Source organism: Symphalangus syndactylus, chromosome 15 (assembly GCF_028878055.3).
Source record: "Symphalangus syndactylus isolate Jambi chromosome 15, NHGRI_mSymSyn1-v2.1_pri, whole genome shotgun sequence".
Taxonomy (NCBI): domain Eukaryota; kingdom Metazoa; phylum Chordata; class Mammalia; order Primates; family Hylobatidae; genus Symphalangus; species Symphalangus syndactylus.
This window is the reverse complement of record NC_072437.2, coordinates 21029323-21052748: the sequence shown is the minus strand read 5'-3', so window position 1 is coordinate 21052748 and position 23426 is coordinate 21029323. Positions and strand designations below refer to the sequence as shown.

Sequence of the window (23426 nt, the reverse complement as noted above, 5' to 3'; positions counted from 1 at the left end):
CACCATGTTTCTGTGAGATGATTTAGTTACATTAAATCAGGGTAGCCATTTAGCCAATGGGACAGTAGAGCATATAAGGCCCTACATATTATTTCTGACTCTGCTCACTACCTTCAGCAACTCACTCAGTGGTCTTCTGTGTCTGTCCATGAATTAAGATGTTCAATGACCAGCAATTCTTAGAAATTCTTGGGTGCAACTCTTCCCCAGTTCTCAATCACATATAATATTCTCACTTCAATCATTATTGGTATACTTCAGGAGAGAAACCCAACCTTATTAAAATGTCCCTTTGAGTGTTGTTGACTGTAAATTTAACATCAGACCACCCGCACTCATCCACACTTAGGTAAAAAGTACTCCTGCCAAGCCAAAGATTAATTCAAAGCAAACTCTTACTAATGGGAAATGTTGAAATTATAAATTTCCCTGCATATGGCTCAAGTTATGATCAGCTTAGCTTTTGAAGTGAACTCCAACTTCCAGTAAGATAGCAGCTGGTGGCACTTCTTTTGGGTTCAGGGAGAAGTTGAATCAGACTATCACCTTTTACAGAATGCTATTAAGTCAGAGTGAGATGTGGGAAGGATCTGTGGATGACCTACTATACGCAATTCTACTCTTCTCTATGTCTTTGATTACCCCTTATATTGAAAAAGAAATACATGAAGGTGATTTTCATCTCTTTATATTTGTTCCTTATATTTCTAATCTACTAATATTAAAGGATATATTAAATGTGGTTTTAACAAAGCAAGAGATTCTTTACCTATAGGAATACATTCCAGTGGGTTTCTTTTATGGGAAAATAAAACCATAACCCTTGTATAGAGGAATTTCAGAATGATGAATCCGATGACAAGAACAGTTCTGGACAAACACATACCAGGAAACCTCTGTGAGGGAAGACAGTCCTTGTCAACTTGGGAGTGCTTTAACATCACACTTGTAGCCTTGAAGTTATCGAAGCTATGTGTAGCTCGCTCTGACAAACTGATCAGAGTGAGCGATGGATATGCCCTTGCCCATAATTCTAAGCAGGTAGTGGCTTTTGTTATTAAAAGAAATTTTATATCCTCCTCCCAGGAACTCAGTGCAGGATGCTGATCCCAGAGATAGCGCAGCTGGCAGAGAGAACATACGCAAGACCTCAGCTCACATTAAAGAGAAACTTGCAAAATCGAGGAAAGAATCAAATATTATCCCTTTGACTAATATGTAAAAAAGCATCGGCACTTTGCAGAGTGTAGAGAAAGGAAGCAAAGACTCCATAACAACTATATTCAGTGTGGACTGTGTTTTGCATAGGCTATGACTGAAGATCATCTAGAGATAGTCACAGTGTTTTAAAAGTCCCATCCTCGTGCAGAATGGCATGAGACAAGATGTCATGGGACTCGTGGAAGAGAATCAGTGGAACTTGAATGATGCAACAGGAAAAGAGATCCAAGCTATACCGGAATAAAGACTCTTTCTCAAAACACACTGATTAAGGGGTCTGCCTAGATTCTTTGCAAGAATTGAAATTTTATATAAGAATCCCACTACATATAACTTTCAAAGATGAATGCTTTTTTGTTTGTTTTTTGAGACGGAGTCTCACACTGTTGCCCAGGCTGGAGTGCAGTGGTGCGATCTCCGCTCACTGCAAGCTCCACCTCCCAAGTTTGTGCCATTCTCCTGCCTCAGCCTCCTGAGGAGCTGGGACTACAGGCACCTGCCACTATGCCCGGCTAATTTTTTTGTATTTTTAGTAGAGACAGGGTTTCACCATGTTCGCCAGGATGGTCTCGATCTCCTGACCTCGTGATCCGCCCGCCTCGGCCTCCCAAAGTGCTGGGATTACAGGCATGAGCCACCGCACCCAGCCTTGAAGATGAATGTTTTTAAATGTATGTGTGAGTGTATACACATATACATGAATATATGAATATATATATATATATATGTGAACGTATATATGTGTGTCAGGTCATTCTTGCATTGCTATAAAGAAATACCTGAGGCTGGGTAATTTATAAAGAAAAGAGGTTTAATTGGCTCACAGTTCTGCAGGTTTTACGGGAAGCATGGTGCTGACATCTGCTTGGGTTCTGGGGAGGCCTCAGGAAGCTCACAATCATGGTGGAAGGTGAAGGGGGAGCAGGCACATCACATTGCCAGAGCAGGAGCCAGAGAGAGAGTGGAAGGGAGAGGTGCCACTAACTTAACTAGATCTCACAAGAGCTCACTTACTATCACAAGGGCAGCACCAAGCCATGAGGGATCTGCCTCCATGACCCAAACACCTCCCACCAGGCCCCACCTCCAACACTGAGGATTACATTTCAACATGAGATTTGGGCCAAGACAAATATCCAAACTGTATCAATATATCAATACATGTGTGTAAGCATGCCTTGTTAAATATAAAATAATTCCCATTTCAACTGTTCTAAAATTACTCCAATATATTTATGAAGTATTGAGTTATAAAATTTCTCAATGTGTTATATACAGGCTTTGAGCAGGGTGGCTCCTACCTGTTTCTTACACTCAGGATTTTAGAACCCAGAGTGGGTTAAAGAGATAAGTGGCCTCCCTTTCATAGTTCTATAAGGATAGAGCTTTATTTTATTTGGATTGACAGCATATTTCATGTATAGTGTGCACTGTGTATGAGTTTTTTTACTTTAAATCTATGTCAACTAAGATTCAGCAGCTATTTGCCTTCTTTCCCAAAAGAAATATTCTGAAGCCCTTAACCTTTTCACCCCAGCAGTGTGTTGAATTGTGTCCCTCCAAAAGATGTGTCTGTGAAAGTCCTAACCCCTGGTACCTAGAGTTACCTCATTTGGAAATAGGGTCTTTACATTTGGAATCAATTTAAGGTGAGGCCATACTGGATTAGGGTGGGCCCTAAACCCAAAGACAGAGAGTCCCTGCCACCAAGAAGGCTCTCACCAGGTGTGTCCCCACTTGACCTTGGGCTTCCCAGCCTCCTTAAATGTAAGAAACAAATTGTTTTTCTTTTAAATTAACCATTTTAGGTACACTGTTATTTGCAACAGAAAATAAACTAAAACATGCTTTTTCACATTGAAGCACAGTGTGTAGGGTAATATCTGTGTCATGCCCTTCAACATCTGCCTTATGCCCTTCAAGGTGCTCCCATGGACAAAGTTGTTGTCTTGGACAAAAACAGAAACAGGACAGAACAATATGCCTTATATCTGAGAAGAAAATATAACTTGGGTACACAGAAAAGGTTTATTCTCCATTGGCACTAGAACTTTGTCCTCTGTGGTGCAAGGAAAAACTGGGAGGAATATAGAACTGTGCTTTCCAATGGAACTTTCTGCATTTATAATCTGCACCACACAGTACAAGACCCATGAGTCACATGCAGCTACTGAGCACTTGAAATGAGGTTAGAGTGATTTACAAACTGAATTTTGAATTTAATAATTTAAACTTAGACTATGAAGACCCAGAATCTAAACAACATGGTAAGAAGAGACTAGAAGTAGGAAAAACAAATAGAGAACTTAAAATGAAAAGAGAACAAAAATCTATTTAAGTCAAACCCAGTAAAAACTAACAGAAAATAATTGTTCAGGTGGACTAACCAATAAAGTCATACAGAGAACTCTTTCTACACTTTTTATGATCATGTTTATCTAATATAAAGTACCTAGAAGAAGAATAATTGTGCTAAATTAGTAATAATGTTAAAAAGAATTTCTGGAATAATTAATCAAATCGGCCAAAATAGATACTCTTGTACATCCAATGGCCACAGTCTTACTGGACTAGATAGAAATCATCATTCTTATGCACAAAAAAATAGACAATTTAGTAAAGTGAGGGTATAAGATGAAAATTCAGTAGAAGAAAAAGAAGTGAAAAGCTCCAAGAAAGACTAAAGGAATCATTCACTTTTTAATAGCAATAGCAAAAAACGGACAGGAAAGAAGAAAGAGAAAAGAATAAGAAGTTGGGGAGGGAGGTTGGAAAGGAGAAAAGGATGAAAGAAGAGCGAGGAAGAGAAGCAAAAGAAGCAAACTCTCATCCATAAATTCAAAAGCTGTTGGCATTTGGAGGCAACATTTGGGAAGTTCCTAAAAGTTGAAGCGGTGTTACTACTTTTGAAAAGAAAACCCCAAGACAGATGGCATGAGGAAATGTCATATGGAGACATCTGAATAGAAAGATGCCAGTTCTTACAGACCAGCTAGAAACTGGAAGTCCTCATCATCTGATATACTTTACAACCAGATTTAGGATCCAGTTGAGAAACTCACGACGGCATACAGGTCACTTGCAATGCTCCCTGAGCTCTCCATCAAAATCAGGAATCCACTTCTGTGAAAACTTGGAGACAATAAATCATTGAATCTGGCCAAATGTATTCTACTAACATTGCTAAAAGAATTATACTGACATCTGTTTTGTTGGGAGTTTGTAATACTGCCTGTGTCTATAGCAGAAAGGAAATGAAATCAGTAAGCTCCCTCAGCTGGGGAGTGGTGAAAATACCCCATATTTTGGAAAGATCTTTGGAAGATCAAAAATCTTTGGAAGACCAAAGACTGCAGGAAACCTGTAACAAATGTAGTCCCTCTTGTGTATTGAGAAATGATTTTAAATTGTGTCAAATTTTATTGCATTTTTTTTACAAATTTAAATCTATATAGATTTTAATTTGCGCATTTGTGATAATCTATGATGCAAAAAAACACTTGTTTTTTAGAATGACATAGTGAAAGGCACATTTCATTTGAATGCACAGTGTACCATTCTAAAATATCCAAATTTCTTTACAAAGTGCTTGAGCAGTCACATACACATACAGTAATAGCAAAATATATTTACACTCTATAAAGCTTAAAATTTTAAATCTGACTAAAAAATTAGTGCTTTCTTCAGCTTAATTGTGTAAATAGACCCTGCCTTCTAATTATTTTAGCGATTTGACTTCAATTAAAAAAAATTCTGTACACTGTGTAGTTACAAAATGCTGTCAGTTTTTAATGCTAAAAGCCTATTTTAGACATTACTTTCTTTGCTATTTGAGAACCGAAAAAGTGAGCAGACCGTACCTCAAAAGTATTTAGTGTTTTATTTTAATGTTGTATTAACGCTGTTTAAATTAAAGCCAGACAATATGCTAACTTCCTCTATTGTCCTTTGCCAAGGAAATTAACTGGCATTTTAAAATAACTTTAAACCACATATTGCTCCCCCTTTCTAGAAGATTTACTCCCAAAGGATCTTGGGTAATAAACAATTTGCAAGGTAATATAAATGATCTCTGGACAATTTTAATTGTTCTCAGAGTACAATGAAAAGATGCTAAAACATCCCAGCAAATATTTATAAATGTTTTTAGCTCAACTCTCCATAAATCAGTGTTCTTTTTCATGTTTCTCATAAGATTTACACCTGAACAATTTTTCAGAGATGAGCTCACTGTGATTAAATAGTTAATTCAGTATGGGTACTTAACAGCTTGCTATTCCTGAGGTATAATGACCCTAACGTGCTAACTGGTGTTAGCTTCTTTTTTTTTTTTTTTTTAATTGAAACACGTGAAGATTTGTTTAAAAGTACCATTCTAATACTTCTTCAAAAGTGGCTTCTCATTGTGCTTCAGCGTAAATATGAGCACCGGGAACAGTTTCATGGAGTTTAGGTTGAGTGAACATCGGCCATGAAAATCCATCACAAATACTTTTGGATCAATAGTCTGTTTTAAAAAAGAAAGAAAAAAACCACTTGTTTGCAGTCCCTAGCTTTGCCATATGCCTGCCTTAAGTGGAAGGAAAATTAATCACTTAACTATGTTTTACAAAAAGAAAAAAAGGCCTTGGAATGCTTTTTGTAAAACATCGTTAAGTGATTAATTTTCCTTCCACTTAAGGCGGGCATATGGCAAAGCTAGGGACTGTAAAAAAGTGGTTTTTTTCTTTCTTTTTTAAAATAGACTATTGATCCAAAAGTATTTGTGATGGATTTTCATGGCCGATGTTCACTCAACTTAAACTCCATGAAACTGTTCCCGGTGCTCACATTTACGCTGAAGTACAATGAGAAGCCACTTTTGAAGAAGTATTAGAATGGTACTTTTAAACAAATCTTCACGTGTTTCAATTAAAAAAAACAAAACAAATCAAAACTCATCAGCTATTGGTGGCACAGGGAGCAAATGAAGGGTTGCTATTTTTAAGAGGTCTTCTTGTGAGTCAGTCAGCTTGGTTTCGCAGTGTCTAGCAACTTAACACCAATCAGCAGTGTAGTCAAAATCTCTGAACATTTCCTGCTCCTCTTCCGAAAGTATCCTTCGTTCTCGAGGTGGAGTCAGAATAGGTGCTTCTGAGGTAAATTCATCGCCGAAATGACTGACATCTTCTCGTCCTCTTATGGTAGGTATAAATGGTGGCTTTACTTTTTTGTCCATCAGAGCGCTCCAATCAATTAGGCAGAAAAATGGGTGCTTTTTTACATCCTCTGCATCTTTCTCAGTAGCCCCAAGGCGCCGCTCAGGATTTCTTCTTAACAGACTTCTCATTATAGAAATGGCTACTGTAGATAAGAACCTTGGATACCTTACTTCACCATTTACAATATTGTCATAAACTTTCTCTTCAACCTCACCAATAAAGGGAGAGTCACCAACAAGCATTTCATATATAAGCACGCCAAGGGCCCACCAATCTACAGCCCTTGTATAAGAAGTTTCTGTTAATAGTTCTGGGGCAAGATATAGAGGAGTGCCACAAAATGTGTTTGTTCTATCTCCATATCCCATTCCTTCTTTGCAAAGACCAAAATCAGCAATTTTCACAAAGCCCTCCGTATCTAGCAATAAGTTTTCCAATTTCAAATCTCTATGAACAATTTTGTGTTCATGTAAATACTGCAACCCAAGAACTACACAAGCAGCATAAAATACAGCTCTTGGTTGAGAAAAGACATCATCAGTACAAGCGTGCATCGTTAGGTCCCCACCAGCAGCATATTCCATTACAAAGCAAACATGCTCTTTGGTTTGGAAACATGCAAAAAGGTTCATCAAAAAGGGATGCCTTACAGTATTCACAGTTTTGAAAATTCTTTTTTCACGCATCAGGATGTCTACTGCATCTTGAGCCACAATCTCTCCTTTCTTTAAGGCTTTTATAGCAAACATCTCATTTGTGTGTTTATATTCAGCTAAAAGCACCTTTCCATATTGTCCTCTTCCCAAGACAGCACAACACCTGAAATCTTGTAGATTAATCTGAAACCTTTGCTGAGATCTATCCTCAAGTTCTTGAATACCACTATATTCTAGGCCTGACTGAGGAGTATCAGGCTTGTATTCAGATTGAGATTTTGGAAGCATATTATTTCTGTCATTCTCAATATCAAAAGCAGTCTCTGAATCCTGTCCTGGTGTATCCAAAACTCTTAATTCAGAAGATTCACCTATTTCTCCGAGGGAAGAAGCTCGTGGTGGGGCTGGAGGAGGTTCAGGCTCAAGATCAAAGTCCAGTTTGATTGCTGTAGAATCACTAGCTGGAAGTGCTAGTTCAGGGATGTGTACATCAACCACTGGCACTGTAGTAGGCACAGGAGCTTGAGGGCTGAAGGTGCCAGAATGATTTACTGTAGGAATAGCTCTTCTTACTAGCCTTCTCCAAGTGGCAATAATAATATTCATTGGAGGAGCTCTGAGAAATCTTTTGCCTTGTTGCTTTGAAAAAATTTTCTTTTGTTTTTGAAGTTTTGGTCTTCTTTCAATAACTGGATTAAAAAAGGTAACCTCTGCAAATAAAGTACCCTGTGGTTGCAAATAGAGACACATGCCATGCCGTTGGTTGTCCAAAAACTCTTCTAACCTCAGAAATTTTACAGCACAGAGAGACCGCCAATCACGCCAATAAACTGAAATTTCTAGCTCACGTGACCTGTCCAGTTCCAGTGTAAACTTCTGGTCCCATGACTGATTGGAAATAGGTTTCCAGCTAGTTTGGCCAACCACAGTATTATCGAGCTTCAAAACAGCACAGACATCATTGGACAAGTCATCGGTTTTTAGAAGATTTCCATGACTTCTGCTTTTACTTTTACTCATTTTGATCATGAAACATGATCTGGTTTCACTTGGACTCCAACCAGGCAGTGCAACTGATGTTGCTTTTGACCGTCCAGGGACATTCTCTAGGATATCTTGGCAGCCGATAAGACGCACTTCCAAAGTACCTGTTAATGCTGCTGGTTTGGATAGTGAACTATATTGATTTTGTGTAGATATCTTACTTTGACGTGGACTTAGTGTTGGTGATGCAGCAACAAGTGAAAGTTCTTCAATAATAATACTGCTTTTGGGATGATTCTTGGGGAGTTCATTTAATCTTTGCTCTAATGAGTAACTTAAAAGGTCCAACTTCTGACTTGATTCATTAAATCTTGCTTGAGCTTCTGAAAGTGCTTTTCTGTCTGTTACTTTTCCTGAGCCAAGTAATTTCATTACATTCTTTGCACCTTCTGCCACTGCAAACTGTATCCTAAAATGATGCCTTAATTCTTCTATCCGAAGTTCAAGAGGACTTATCACAGGTTTTGTATTATCAAAAGCCAATTCATTAGTCTGGACTGCCTGAAGGATCTGCATTCGTATGACTTCTATTTTTGTCTTGCTGTCCTGGAGCAGTTGCTGAGCTATACCATGGAGTTTCCGATCCTTTGAAGATCCATTTGAATACATCTGTATCATATTCTCTGCATCTTGTTTTACTTTAAGTTCTATATCCAACTGTTTTTGTAGAGCCTTCAATCTATTGTTGCTAGTAGAACAACGAGGGTCGCTATTTGGAGTACCTGGAGTCGTTGGGCAATCTGTAATACCTTCTGGATCTGATACAACAATATATGCATTTAATTCCTGCAGCTTGTGATGTAGTTCTTCTAATTTTTTATTCGATTTTTTCAAAATGTTGTCTACGTAAGCCAAACTTTTTTTATCTGTTGTGACTTTCCTCAGATTTTCAGCTCCCTCTTTGATTTTCAGTTCTTTCCTTATTTCTCTCTTAATTCGATCCTTGATATCATCCAATTTCTGCTGCACCATTGTATGTGAAAAGTCTAATTTTTGAACAGCACTCACATTCTCAGAAAACGGAAGACTTCGGGAATCCCCCTGCAGTTCCCTGAGCAGAATCTCCCCCCGTTGGGGGTTGGACGCCATCGCGCTCCGGTATGGACTCCGCACCTGGACGCGGCCGCCGCTGGCGAAGGGAGCCTTCAATCTATTGTTGCTAGTAGAACAACGAGGGTCACTATTTGGAGTACCTGGAGTCGTTGGGCAATCTGTAATATCTTCTGGATCTGATACAACAATATATGCATTTAATTCCTGCAGCTTGTGATGTAGTTCTTCTAATTTTTTTGACTTTTTCAAAATGTTGTCTACGTAAGCCAAACTTTTTTTATCTGTTGTGACTTTCCTCAGATTTTCAGCTCCCTCTTTGATTTTCAGTTCTTTCCTTATTTCTCTCTTAATTCGATCCTTGATATCATCCAATTTCTGCTGCACCATTGTATCTGAAAAGTCTAATTTTGGAACAGCACTCACATTCTCAGGAAACGGAAGACTTCGGGAATCCCCCTGCAGTTCCCTGAGCAGACTCTCCCCCCGTTGGGGGTTGGACGCCATCGCGCTCCGGTATGGACTCCGCACCTGGACGCAGCCGCCGCTGGCGAAGGGAGCCTTCAATCTATTCTTGCTAGTAGAACAACGAGGGTCACTATTTGGAATATCTGGAGTCCTTGGGCAATCTGTAATATCTTCTGGATCTGATACAACAATATGTGCATTTAATTCCTGCAGCTTGTGATGTAGTTCTTCTAATTTTTTATTTGACTTTTTCAAAATGTTGTCTACGTAAGCCAAACTTTTTTTATCTGTTGTGACTTTCCTCAGATTTTCTGCTCCGTCTTTGATTTTCAGTTCTTTCCTTATTTCTCTCTTAATTTGATCCTTGATATCATCCAATTTCTGCTGCAGCATTGTATCTGAAAAGTCTAATTTTTGAACAGCACTCACATTCTCAGAAAACGGAGGACTTCGGGAATCCCCCTGCAGTTCCCTGAGCAGACTCTCCCCCGGCTGGGGGTTGGACGCCATTGCGCTGGTATGGACTCCGCACCTGGACGCGGCCGCCGCTGGCGAAGGGAGAAGGCGGGACGGAGCTCGGAGTGGGGGTGAGGAGAGGGGAGAGAAAGAAAAAACAACAACTAGGGATTTATGGAGGCGCAGCCCCTGCGGGAGGCGCGGCTTATTCCGTCTGGTTCATCCAGAGAGGCGGGGAACGAGGACACTCCTAGCGGGCTTCCTCTCACTGCCTGCCGGCCGCCACCACCGCCCACACTGGAATGTTGGTCTAGTTGCTCTGGGTGACACCAGAATCCGCCTCAAGCTTCTGTGTTCTGAGCACTGAGGCCACCTATTGCATTTTTTTAAAAACTTGGAGTCAATGACATGGATGACCAGTTAATCAAGGCTGCCCACTTGGATGCCTTTTTTCATGTCTCTGAAAATTCAGAGAATTCATCGAACATTCACTAAGCATCTACAGCCAGGAATGGTGTGGACACTTATTAAATTATTGCTGAATAAAATAGTAAACCACACTTACTTAGAGGCTGGTCTTGCAGATATTACAGAAACACTTGTCAATCATAAAACAAGATGCATGTGTTCTTATAACCTGCTGACCAGTTTATCAAAGTTCTCCTCAGAGTCTTCCTTAGGTAATTGCCCTCTATTCAGCTGGTTTCCCTAGCAACAGCTGACATTCTGAGAAAGGCAGCTGTGGCTCTGCCTTAGCTCCATCCATTGCTCTCTAGTGGGTTTCTGTAATTTTCCGTAGCAGCAGCACCTATGTTCATGTTGTATTATCTTCTCATTGTTCTTGTGAATTTTTAAAAAATAAGGGTGGGTTATATATACAGTTTGACTCATTTCCATTAAAAACAATTAAAATGATTGATAAAATGAAAACCAACAAAAAACTCACCATCATAAATATGTCTCCAAGCTGGCAAGAAAGTAAGGAATCCTCAGATTAAAAACTGAATCGAGACAGGCACCCAGAAACAAAAGCAGAGACAACTTTTGCATTGAGGATATTTGCCATGAATTTGAGCCAAGGTGCTCAAGGTCTTGCAGGGTATGGAAAAACAGAGACAGAGACTAGGGCCCAACCAGGTTGTGATTTAATAGAAACCCCACCCCCACATATAAACCCTGGACCCCAAAGCCTATACCCTACAAATAAACATGCTCCCTGCCCCTCTCCCCAGGGGACAGTGAGGACACATACTATATGGAGTCACTGACTGTATTAGTCTGTTTTCACGCTGCTGATAAAGACATACCTGAGATTGGGTAATTTAAAAGAAAAAGAGGTTTAATGGACTCACATTTCCATGTGGCTGTGGAGGCCTTGCCATCATGGTGGAAGGCAAAAGCCGTGTCTTACATGGCAGTAAACAAGAGAGAATGAGAACCAAGCAAAAAGGGAAACCCCTTATAAAACCATCAGATCTCATGAGATTTAGTCACTACCAAGTGAACTGTATGGGGGGAAACTGCCCCCATGATTCAGTTATCTCCCATCAGGTCCTTCCTATAACATGTGGGAATTATGGGAGCTACAATTCAAGATGAGATTTGTCAAGATGAGACATAAACCATATCACTGAGTATACAGGGAAAGTCTCCTTTGGGAATTTGCAACTATACACTGGCCCTCGCATGGTTTGTAACCCAAATTCACACAATCTATGTTGTCTAAAAAACATACCATCAAAAATGTAGTTTAAAGTGATCCCAGGCTGGTAGTAGTACTGCTTGCCTAGCGGAACCAAGTGCAGTTCTTTTCTGGAAGAACTACCTTGCTTCTAAAAACAGAAGGTAAGATATGGCCTAAGACAGAATAGTGAATTTAAAGATAAACCTGAAGAAACCACAAGAATAAAGCATAGAGAGAAAACAAGGTGAGAAACAGGAGAGTTTGAGAACCATGGAGGAGAGAATGAAAAGGACTAACACAGGTCTGATGTGAGAATGACAGGGAGAAAGAAAGAATCGGGTAGAAACAATATTCGAAGAGAGAACAGCTGAGAGGTTTTTAGAAAGCCATCTACAGACTGAGAAAACCCAGCTATGGTTGCGTGCAGTGGTTCAATCCTGTAATCCCAGCACTTTGGGAGGCTGAGGTGGGTGGATCACTCGAGGCCAGGAGTTCAACGCTGGCCTGGACAACATAGCGAAACCCTGTCTCTACTAAAAATACAAAAATTAGCCAGGTGTGTTGGCACATGCCTGTAGTTCCAGCTACTCAGGAGGCTGAGGCAGGAGAATCGCTTGAACCTGGGAGGCAGAGGTTGAAATGAGCCGAGATTGTGCCATTGCACTCCAGCCTGGGCAACAGAGCCCAGACTCTGTCCCCCCCCCCAAAAAAAAATAAAGCTATAAATATAATCATAAAGCAGGATAAATGCATAGAACTGCACTCCTGGACACAGCAAAATGAAAACTGAAAACCATGAGAAGATAAAGTCCTCCATAGAGAGAAGACATACAACCTTTCAAGAAGTGATGCTTAATTTGATAGCTTGCTTCTTAATGGCAACAATGGGGGCCAGAAAATGGCAGATCTGTACTGAGAGGAATAAAAACACTGATGCAGAAGTTGAATCTCAGGTTCCACATCTCTCAAATATGAGGGCTAAGTAGACATTTTTAAACAACCCAAAACTCAGAGAGTTTGCAACATTTAAACACCCAGTAAGGAAAATTCTAAAGGCTATTTTTTTCAGGCAGAAGAAAATGATCCCAGATGGAAAGTCTGATGTAAACAAAGGATTAAAGAACAAAGAATATGGCAAATGTGGGTAAACCAAAGCTAATATTGATGGAATGAAACATAATTAAAATATCTTTTGGAGTTAGAAAAGCATGATAGGACTAAAATACTTGGCAATAGCGTACAGATGGGAAGAGAATAATATTGAGTTTCTTGTGTTTGGGGGGAGAAGGATAAAAATACTGCTTTCCTTTAGAATACAGGGTATACAACTTTCAAAATAGAAGAGGAAAAAAATGAGAAAATAATAATCAGTCCAAAAGAAGGTGAGAAGAGAGAAGAAATGAAGTAAAGAATAAGGGAGAACAAACAAAAGCACAAGATAACCAGGTACAAATAAATCTAATTTATAAATTTAGTAATTATGACCAATATAAATGGACTTAAATCTTCAGGTACAAGGCTGTGTTTATAAAATGTACTTATATGCTTTTTATCAGAGATAACATGAAATACTTACAATGGCAACAAAAGCCAAAATTGACAAATGGGATCCAATTAAACTAAAGAGTTTCTGCACAGCAAAAGAAACTACCATCAGAGTGAACAGGCAAGCTACAGAATGGGAGAAAATTTTTGCAATCTACTCATCTGACAAAGGGCTAATATCCAGAATCTACAATGAACTCAAACAAATTTACAAGAAAAAAACAAACAACCACATCAAAAAGTGGGCAAAGGATATGAACAGACGCTTCTCAAAAGAAGACATTTATGCAGCCAAAAGACACATGAAAAAATGCTCATCATCACTGGTCATCAGAGAAATGCAAATCAAAACCACAATGAGATACCATCTCACACCAGTTAGAATGGCCATCATTAAAAAGTCAGGAAACAACAGGTGCTGGAGAGGATGTGGAGAAATAGGAACATTTTTACACCGTTGGTGGGACTGTAAACTAGTTCAACCATTGTGGAAGACAGTGCGGCGATTCCTCAGGGATCTAGAACTAGAAATACCATTTGACCCAGCCATCCCATTACTGGGTATATACCCAAAGGACTATAAACCATGCTGCTATAAAGACACATGCACATGTATGTTTATAGCAGCACTATTCACAATAGCAAAGACTTGGAACCAACCCAAATGTCCAACAACGATAGACCGGATTAAGAAAATGTGGCACATATACACCGTGGAATACTATGCAGCCATAAAAAATGATGAGTTCATGTCCTTTGTAGGGACATGGATGAAACTGGAAACCATCATTCTCAGCAAACTATCGCAAGGACAAAAAACAAAACACCTCATGTTCTCACTCATAGGTGGGAACTGAACAATGAGAACACAGGGACACAGGAAGGGGAACATCACACACCGGGCACTGTTGTGGGTTAGGGGGAGGGGGGAGGGGGGAGGGATAGCATTAGGAGACATACCTAATGCTAAATGGCGAGTTAATGGGTGCAGCACAACAACATGGCACACGGATACATACGTAACAGACCTGCACGTTGTGCACATGTACCCTAAAACTCAAAGTACAATAATAATAAAATTAAAAAAAAAGAAGTTACATCTGCTAAGTTATTTTTCTGTAAGAAGCTGCTCAGGGAATGGCTTACATTGAATCATCCTGGAAGAAGCTCTCAGCCCTGGTACTTGATATCATAAGCCCAACTGCTGTTGCAAGCCCAAGAAAGGTAATTCTGCTTTCTTAGTTAAGGGATTAAACTGCATCCTTAAAAAGGTTTTCAAGTAAGAATAGAAATGATAAATAAATTTATAATTTTGTGGAAGTTGGATACACATAGGTATTACAGTAAGTTCTCTAGCTAGTCTATTCTTTGCCTGTTTTTTCTTTCTCTGCTTTTAAATGTTTACAGCAGTTAAAAGAGTGAGTTTCAAAGTATATCCTTAGACTCCTTAGGTTGTCCAAGACCCTTTCAGGGGATCCTTGCAGTCAAGACTATTTTCATAATATAAGTTGCTATATGCTTCCCCCTTCACATGTTATTTGCCTGTTAGGAGCCTGCAACTTTTAAGAAAACAACCGGCAGTTTTTTGCCAATCATACAATTTCAGTTCTCAAGATAAAATTAGATACTTGAGTCTGTCACTGTGAATTCAACAGTTTCCCAGCACTTAGTGAGACTGGGGGTGATACTGACATTTTTTTTTTGATATTTTGAAATAAAATGTGTCCACATTTGGAAGAATTAATTGACTCAGTGAACCAATATATTCCAAATGACCAATGCATGATGTTACAAAATCATACATAGGTAAAAAAATCTATTTTAATCGCAAGAAAGACCATTGGATTTTAATGTAACAGAGTACAAAAGGTTCATTAATATGATTTCAGATTCCAAATTGCGACTAACTTTTATGAAACTATCACTTACGGAATTCTGGTGTAGTATCAAAGAATAGCCATAATTATTTGAAAAGGTAATTAAAAATACTACTACCTTTTCCAAATACTTATCTCTGTTAATCTGAATATTCTTTATATACTTTAACCAAAACAACATATTACTATTTATTGAATACAGAAACAGATATAAGAACCTAGCAAAGCTATCCTTCGGAAATGAGGGAGAAATAAAGTATTTCCCAGACAAGCAAAACCTGAGGGAATTAATTATTACTAGATCAGCCTTACAAGAAATGCTCGAGGGAATACTACATTTGAAGTCAAAGATTATATCACCTTCATGAAAACATACAGAAGTATAAAGCTCACTGATAGAGCAGATAAACAAAGGATAGAAAGAAAACCCTTTTAATTCAAGAAAACCACAAAACCACCATGATAAACACAAAAGTAAGAAGAAAGGAAAAAGGGATACACAAAACAATCAGAAAACAATTAATAAAATGACAGGAGTAATTTATCATCTATCAACACTAGTCTTGAATATAAATGAATTAAATCTTCCACTTAAAAGGTATAGACTGAGAGAATGGATAAAAAAAAAAATGACCCAATTATATCGTACTACAAGAAACTCACTTCACCTGTAAAGAAACATGTAGGCTGAAAATAAAAGGATAGAAAAAGATACCTCGAAACACCAGAAACCAAAAGCAAGCAGGGGTAGCTATATTTATTTGACATAATATAGACTTTAAGTCAAAACTGTATAAAGAGATAAAGAAGTTCATTATATAATGATAAAGGGATCAATTCAACAAGAAGATATAACAACTGTAAATATATATGCACGCAACACCAGAGCACCCAGATATATAAAGCAAATATTAGAACTAAAGGGAGAGACAGACTATGATACAATTATAGTTGGGGACTTCAACATCCCACTCTCAGCATTGGACAGATCATCCAGACAAAAAATCAATAAGGAAACATTGGTTTTAAACTGTACTTTAGACCAAATGGACCAACAACTGCAGAATACACATTCTTTTCATTAGCACATGGAACATTCTCCAGGACAGACCACATGTTAGGCCACAAAACAAGTCTCAACAAATTTACAAGGAGTTAAATCATATTAAGTATTTTTTTCTGAACACAACAGGATAAAACTAGAAATCAATAACAAGAACTTTTGAAACTTTACAAATACATGGAAATTAAACAACATGCTCCCGAGTGACCAATAGGTAAATTAAGAAATTAAGAAGAAAATTAAAAAATTTATTTAAGTAAATGATAATAGAAATACAACACAGCAAAACTTATGGGATATAGCAAAAGCAGTATTAGGGGGAAAGTTTACAGCAATAAATGCCTATATCATACAAATAGAAAGATTTCAAATAACCTACTAATGCATCTCAAAGAACTAAAACAGCAAGAACAATCCATACCCAAAATTAGTAGAAGGAAAGAAAAAGTATCAGAGCAAGAAAAAATAAAATTGAAACTAAAATAAATTACAAATGATTAACAAAATGAGAAGTTTGCCTTTTGAAAAAATAAACAAAATCAAGAAACCATTAGCCAGACAAACCAAGAAAAAAAAGAGAAGACCCAAATAAATACAATCTGAAACAAAAAAAACGAGACACTACAGTGGTTACCATGGAAAGAATCTGAAGGTCTAGCCAGAGCAATCAGGCAAGAGAAATAAATAAAAGGCACTCAAATTGGAAAAGAGGAATTCAAACTATCTCTGTTTGCTGATGACATGATCTTATATCTAGAAAACCCTGAAGTCTCCTCCAAAAGACTTCTAGATTTGATAAATGAATTCAGTAAAGTCTCAGGTTACAAAATCAATGTACACAAATTAGTAATATTGCTATACACAAGTAACAACCAAACTGAGAATCAAATCAAGAACTCAATCCCATTTACAATAGTCACAAGAAGAATAAAATACCTAGGAATACACTTAGCCAAGGAGGTGAAAGATCTCTACAAGGAGAACTCCAAAATACTGATCAAAGAAATCACAGATGACACAAACAAATGGAAACACAGACCAAGCTTATAATATATTGAAGAATCAATATTGTGAAAATGACCATACCGTCCACAGCAATCTACAATCAATGTAGTTCCTATCAAACTACCAATATAATTTTTCATAGAATTAGAAAAAACAATTCTAAAATTCATATGGAACCAAAAAAGAGTCTGATTAGCCAAAGTAATCCTAAGCAAAAAGAACAAATCTGGAGGCATCACATTATCTGACTTCAAATTATACTATAAGGCTATCATAATCAAAACAGTATGCTACTGGCATAAAAGTAGACACATAGGCCAATGGAAAAGAATAGAGAACCCAGAAATGATGCCAAATACATACAACCAACTGATCTTTGACAAAGCAGACCAAAACATGTGCTGGGGAAAGGACATCATATTCAATAAACGGTGCTGAGAAAATTGGATAGCCACACGTAGAATGATGAAACTGGATCCCTATCTCTCATCATATACAAAAATTAACTCAAGCTAGATTAGAGACTTTAATGCCCGAAGCCATAAAAATTCTAGAAAAAAACCTAGGAAAAACTCTTCTGGACATTGGCCTAGGCAAAGGATTTATGACTAAGGTCAAAAGCAAATGTGACAAAATAAATAAATACATAAATGGAACCTAACTAGACTAAAATGCTTCTGCAGGGCAAAATAAACTATTAACAGATTAAACAGACAACTTACAAAATAGGAGAAAACATTTGCAAACTATATATCTGACAAAGCACTAATATCCAGAATCTACAAGGAACTCAAACAAATCAACAATAGAAAAATAAATAATTCCACTAAAAAGTGGGCAGGTGACACGAGCAGACATTTCTCAAAAGCAGATGTACAAATAACCAACAAATATATGAGAAAATGCTCAACATCTCTAATAATCATGGAAATGAAAAATTAAAACCTCAATAATATGCCATCTTACCCCAGCCAGGGGGACCATTCTTTTTTTTTTTTTTTTCACTTTAAGTTCTAGGGTACATGTGCACAACGTGCAGTTTTTTTACATAGGTATACATGTGCCATGTTGGTTTGCCGCACCCATCAACTCATCATTTACATTAGGTATTTCTAATGCTATCCCTCCCCCAGCCCCCTACTCCCCAACAGGCCCTGGTGTGTGATGTTCCCCTTCCTGTGTCAACAGTGAAGATGCAACCCACAGAATGGGAGAAAATATTTGCAAACTATTTATCTGACAAAGGATTAATACCTAAGAGGTTGATAAAGATTATCCTCAATGTCTACGGCCTCTATTGGGCTTTCTTCCTCTCTAGAATTTCCTGGCACTTACCAGGGGCCTTGTGACACCCCCTCCTTGACAACCCCACCCCCAAGGATGCTACTTATTGGGTTCTTCCTGGAGACACTTCTCATATCTCTTGGCCCTTTATCAAAATGTGCCTGTCCTGTGCCCACTTTTCTTAGTTGTCTATGTTCCTAACACCTGTTAATGGGTTTTAGATATATATTTTAATATCTGAATTTCTATTGTGCATAGAAAGGATTATTATGCTTACTTGTCTTGTAAATAACATGTAACTTGTTAAAAGTTTAATTTTAAACTTTTAAAAAATATAGCCTTTACTATTTAAATTATTTAAACCCTTAGAACTGATAAATTCAGTAAAGCTGCAAGATACAAAATCAACATACAAAAATTAATAGTGTTTTATATACCAACAATAAACTAGCAAGAAGTCAAGAAATCAATTTCATTTGCAAAAAATCTTATTAAATTTATAAAATCAAACTAGTAAATGCTATACAAAAATATGAACAAAGTTATCACTGATTCTTTAATGAACGTTGAATTAATTTGTAAATACAAATTGATTTACCTTAGATAATCAACACTACTTGTATACTTCAGACATTCCCTAGGATATTTTAAGTTACACTTACACAGGAAAAAATACAGTTCTCTCAAATTCTTCAAAAGACAGAATTACAAATCTAACGAGGAAGATTTTCTGAGGTTCTTAGGAAACATCTATGTCTTTAATAAATCAGACATGAAAAATCAATAAATCAAATTCTCTTAACTTGTTAGTTCTCAGACCTTCTGGTCTCAGGATTATTTTAACTCTTAAAAAGCATAGAGAATCTCAAAGAGCATTTGTGTTTTTGCGTTTTTTTCTGTTGACATTTACTGTATTAAAATTAAAACACAAATTTTAAATTTTTATTTATATGCTTAACATGAAATGAAATTTTAATTTTAAAAAACTATACTTTCAAACACAAACATAATGCGTGAGAAGAGTAGCATTGTTTTATACTCTTGTAAATATTTTTAAGACTAGAGTTCTGCAGCTACAGGCCAAGGACACCAATGAATGCCGGCAACCACTAGGAGCTGGAAGAGGTAGGGAAAGATTTTTATTTAGAGCCTTTGGAATGAATGTGGCCCTGCGGACACCTTGGTTTTAGACTCCTGGCCCCCAGAACTATGAGAGAATAATTCTGTGTTATTTTAAGCTGCCAAGTTTCTGATAATTTGTTACTGCAGTTTCAGGAAGGCCTCTAACATACGGTGTTTTATTGGGATAAACTCTTATCCATAATCGTATGCCTCTTTGAAAACAGGATCCATTTTTCAGAATTATATAGATCTGTCGCCATCAAAGCTATATTTAGGAGGTATAATCTCATGACTCAAGTGATTTTCTTGATATGGATAACAAATCTCTCATAATGGTCTAATATTTAATCAAGCTTGAATGCGCGTTGTAAATTTTATATCTTCTATCTCTGCAAATATTTCAAGGTGGTAATGACATTTTTTCCAAATGAACTGTCAGCTTTTTGATCAGGTTTCATCTCACTTATTTGTAAAGTCTACTCCTATTTCCTGTCGACATCGATCCCCTCCTTCCTAACGGCCTGTCGTTTTTCAGTGTCTGAACTATGCGTTTTGGCACATCAATCAAACTTGCTCCTGCTTTGTATAACACAGTACAGGTTAGTCATGACTGGGTAATAATAGCTACCATTTATAGAGCATGTAGTATTTACGTATGCTTAATATACGTCATTTGTAAATCCTTTAGCTATAGCAATATAGCTACCTATCTCTATTTATTTATATATCCCTATTTATATATATCTATATATAAAAATATATGATATAATAAATCTATATATATGATACAATATATCTCTAGATATATAAATATATATTTCTGTATATCTATAATCTGGACTTTACACATATATTTATATATTATAATATAAATATATAATAGATTTATATTTTATATATAATATATAATAGAAATATATATTATATATAATATAAATATATAATATATAATAGAAATATATATTTATATTACATATTATATAAAACTATATCTCTATAGATATATAAAAATATATTTATATTACATATATTATATATTTATATTACATATATTATATAAAATATATATCTATAGATAAATATATTTATATTACATATATTATATAAAATATATATCTATAGATACATAAATATATATTACATAAAATATATATCTATAGATACATAAATATATTTATATTACATATATTATATATACATAGATATCTATAGATATATATATATTATAAGTCTGCATTTTATACTGTATCTATATAAAATATATCTGTATTTTATAAATAAGAAAGCTGAGATTCAGAGAAGTTAACTAACAGCAAATATAGGGCAGAATCATAATTGAAATTTACTGTCTCTTTGATGTCAAAGTCTCAAGCCTTTCTACCAGGCTATTCGGCTTCCTCAGAAATTTCTGTAAGTCAGCAATTTGCAATCTGAACAGAGAAACCATACCTCCCATATGTTTATTTAACCTACCTGTACAACAACATGTGCAGCCATAGATAAATGTTGACATATGAATTCCAACTTGACTTACGTTGAAAATACCCTTCCCAGTTGGGGCAGCAGAGTTTGGGGACTTAAGCTCCTGATCTCTGGAAACCAAGCGAGTTCTTCTTGGTAGGATTTCTTGGTAGGATTTCTGATGAGGTAGGGGCTTAGGGTTTTGAAAGAGATCCCAAGGGTTTGGGGAGCAAACTGCTTTGGAGGCGCACTTCACCACCTTTGGCTGGATTAGACCCTGGGCTCCAGAGTCTATTCCTTTTGCCTGCTACTTCACGGAGAGTTTTGAGGTGCAGTGATTTTGTTTGCAGGCTTTCATTTCCACTGCATTTAATAGTTGATTCTGACGGGGGGTTCTTTCCTCTGGCCTACTGCTGAGTAGAATAAAATCTCACAGCTTTTCCCAAATAATTGATATAGGCACAGAACCCTTTAAGCATGTTTAGTGATTTTTAACCATAAGCAGTTATGGAGAAATACAGGGCAGAAATAGGAAAAAAGTAAAAACTTCTAAGAAGTCTCCCTAAAGCAGCTGCCCTTGATACTTATTGGATGCTCATTCTCTTATCTTTCCCTTGCTACAAACTCATCTCTACTCTTAGGAGCTCCAATCTTCTCCCCTTTTTCTTCCAGATTTTGGGGCTCAGGTCTCACTTTCTTCTAAAAAAAGCTCCAGCCCACGTCTTCCCTTCTCAACAGCCGTCTCCTAGCTCTTGAACCTCATCCTTTTTATTTTGGAGTTTTTTGATTAGCCTCTGGGGGGCAGCAATCCCTCAGCGCTGAGTGACATTTTCCTGGACAGATGATGTTAAATTTCAAGTGAATCAGCGGCGGCTAATTTGCTCTGTCTTGTCTAGTGGAGTTTGTTGTGATGTCACTGTTTTAATTCTATGCTTCAATCCACTAATTGAAATAGCAAACCTGTGAATCAAAGTCAGATGTCTTCTTCGTAAATTAACAAAGAACGAATTTGCATGTTCAATGAAAGGAGTAGTTGATAAATTGGCTCACAGCTTAATTTAGCTCATTTTCATTTTTCTGAAAATCTATAGAGTAAAATTCAGTTTTTTCATGAAATCACCCAAATTAACTGGATTGTTAACTGTCTTATGTGTTTATTTCTATACCTGACTGTAACCTCCATGAGGCCAAAGGCAATAAGGTATTTTTTTCCATTTGTTTTTTAACTAGCCCAATGCTCATGAACGCATAGGTAATTAGTAATATGAAAGCTACTGGCTTGAATTTAGTTCTCGTTTGTTTGTTTGTTTCAGAAAAAGGGTCTCGTTACGTTGCCCATGCTAGTCTCGTACTCCTGGCCCAAAGCAGTCTTCCCGCCTCAGCTTCCCAAAATGCTGGGATTACACGCACGAGCCACTGTGCCCTCCCTCAATTCTTTTAATGAATATTTAAGTGTCTCTTTTAGGGCAAGCATAATGCCAGATAATTGGGACGCAAAGATAAATAAGATATAATCCCTTTATTCTCAAAGACCTCACATGTCTTATTTATTTTTGTGCCCTAAATCTTTATGTATTGATTTGAATCAGTAATAAGGACACGTGATTCCAAATTAGAATGATAGCTTCTATTTATGTCTCTATCCAACCTGCACTCCCAGTGCGATCAATTTGGTATCATCACTACTTTCCTGTGTGTCATTTTAGGGTTTCTTTATGCAGACAGAGTGCGCGCTCACGTGCGCACGCACACACACACACAAACATTTTCCTTTTCTTTCTTTCTTTCTTTCTTTTTTCTTTCTTTTCATTCTCTCCCTCCCTCCCTCCCTTCTTTCCTTTTTCTTTCTTTCTTTTCTTTCTTTCTTTTTCTTTCTTTCTTTCTTTCTTTCTTTTTCTTTTTCTTTTTCTTTCTTTCTTCCTTCTTTCTTTCTCTCTCTCTCCCTTTCTCTCCCTTTCTTTCTTTCTTACTCTTTCTTTCTTTTTCTTTCTTTCTTTCTTTCTTTCTTTCTTTCTTTCTCAAAAGTTAACAGGTAAACCATCCTGATCTTTTTTTTTTCACTTAATGTCTTAAAAAGATCTTTTAATATTTGTACACAGAAAGTATTCCTATTCTATTTTTTAATGGCTGCATAATATTCCATTGTGTGAATGATTGTTTAACCCAAGATTTCTCACCCTCAGTCCTAGTGAGAATTAAGGCGAGATAATTTTTGTTGTGGAGGTTGTCCTATGCAATATAGGATGCTTAGCAGCATCCCTGCCCTTCACCCACTGGATGCCATGAGTG

General features: G+C 37.0%; 3 protein-coding genes across 4 annotated transcripts in view; 1 reads left to right on the top strand and 2 right to left on the bottom strand.

Moving 5' to 3' along the window:
- Positions 1-23426, top strand: part of LOC134732631 (uncharacterized) — a 472983-nt gene that overhangs the window by 351763 nt on the left and 97794 nt on the right. The window lies entirely within an intron of this gene.
- Positions 1-23426, bottom strand: part of LOC129463457 (tripeptidyl-peptidase 2-like) — a 76453-nt gene that overhangs the window by 8069 nt on the left and 44958 nt on the right. The window lies entirely within an intron of this gene.
- On the bottom strand, positions 5284-20426 carry LOC129463451 (serine/threonine-protein kinase N2-like). 2 transcript variants are annotated; one of them, XM_055244008.2, is made up of 2 exons: positions 7927-20426; positions 5284-7788 (listed from the first exon to the last, which is right to left on the bottom strand). In XM_055244008.2, the coding sequence occupies exons 1-2, from the start codon at positions 10148-10150 to the stop codon at positions 6257-6259; spliced, it is 3756 nt and encodes a 1251-aa protein (XP_055099983.2). In that variant the 5' UTR covers positions 10151-20426; the 3' UTR covers positions 5284-6256. The 2 variants fall into 2 exon arrangements, with proteins under 2 accessions (XP_055099983.2, XP_063475011.1); XM_063618941.1 differs by having other exon boundaries at positions 5284-8794; positions 9734-20426.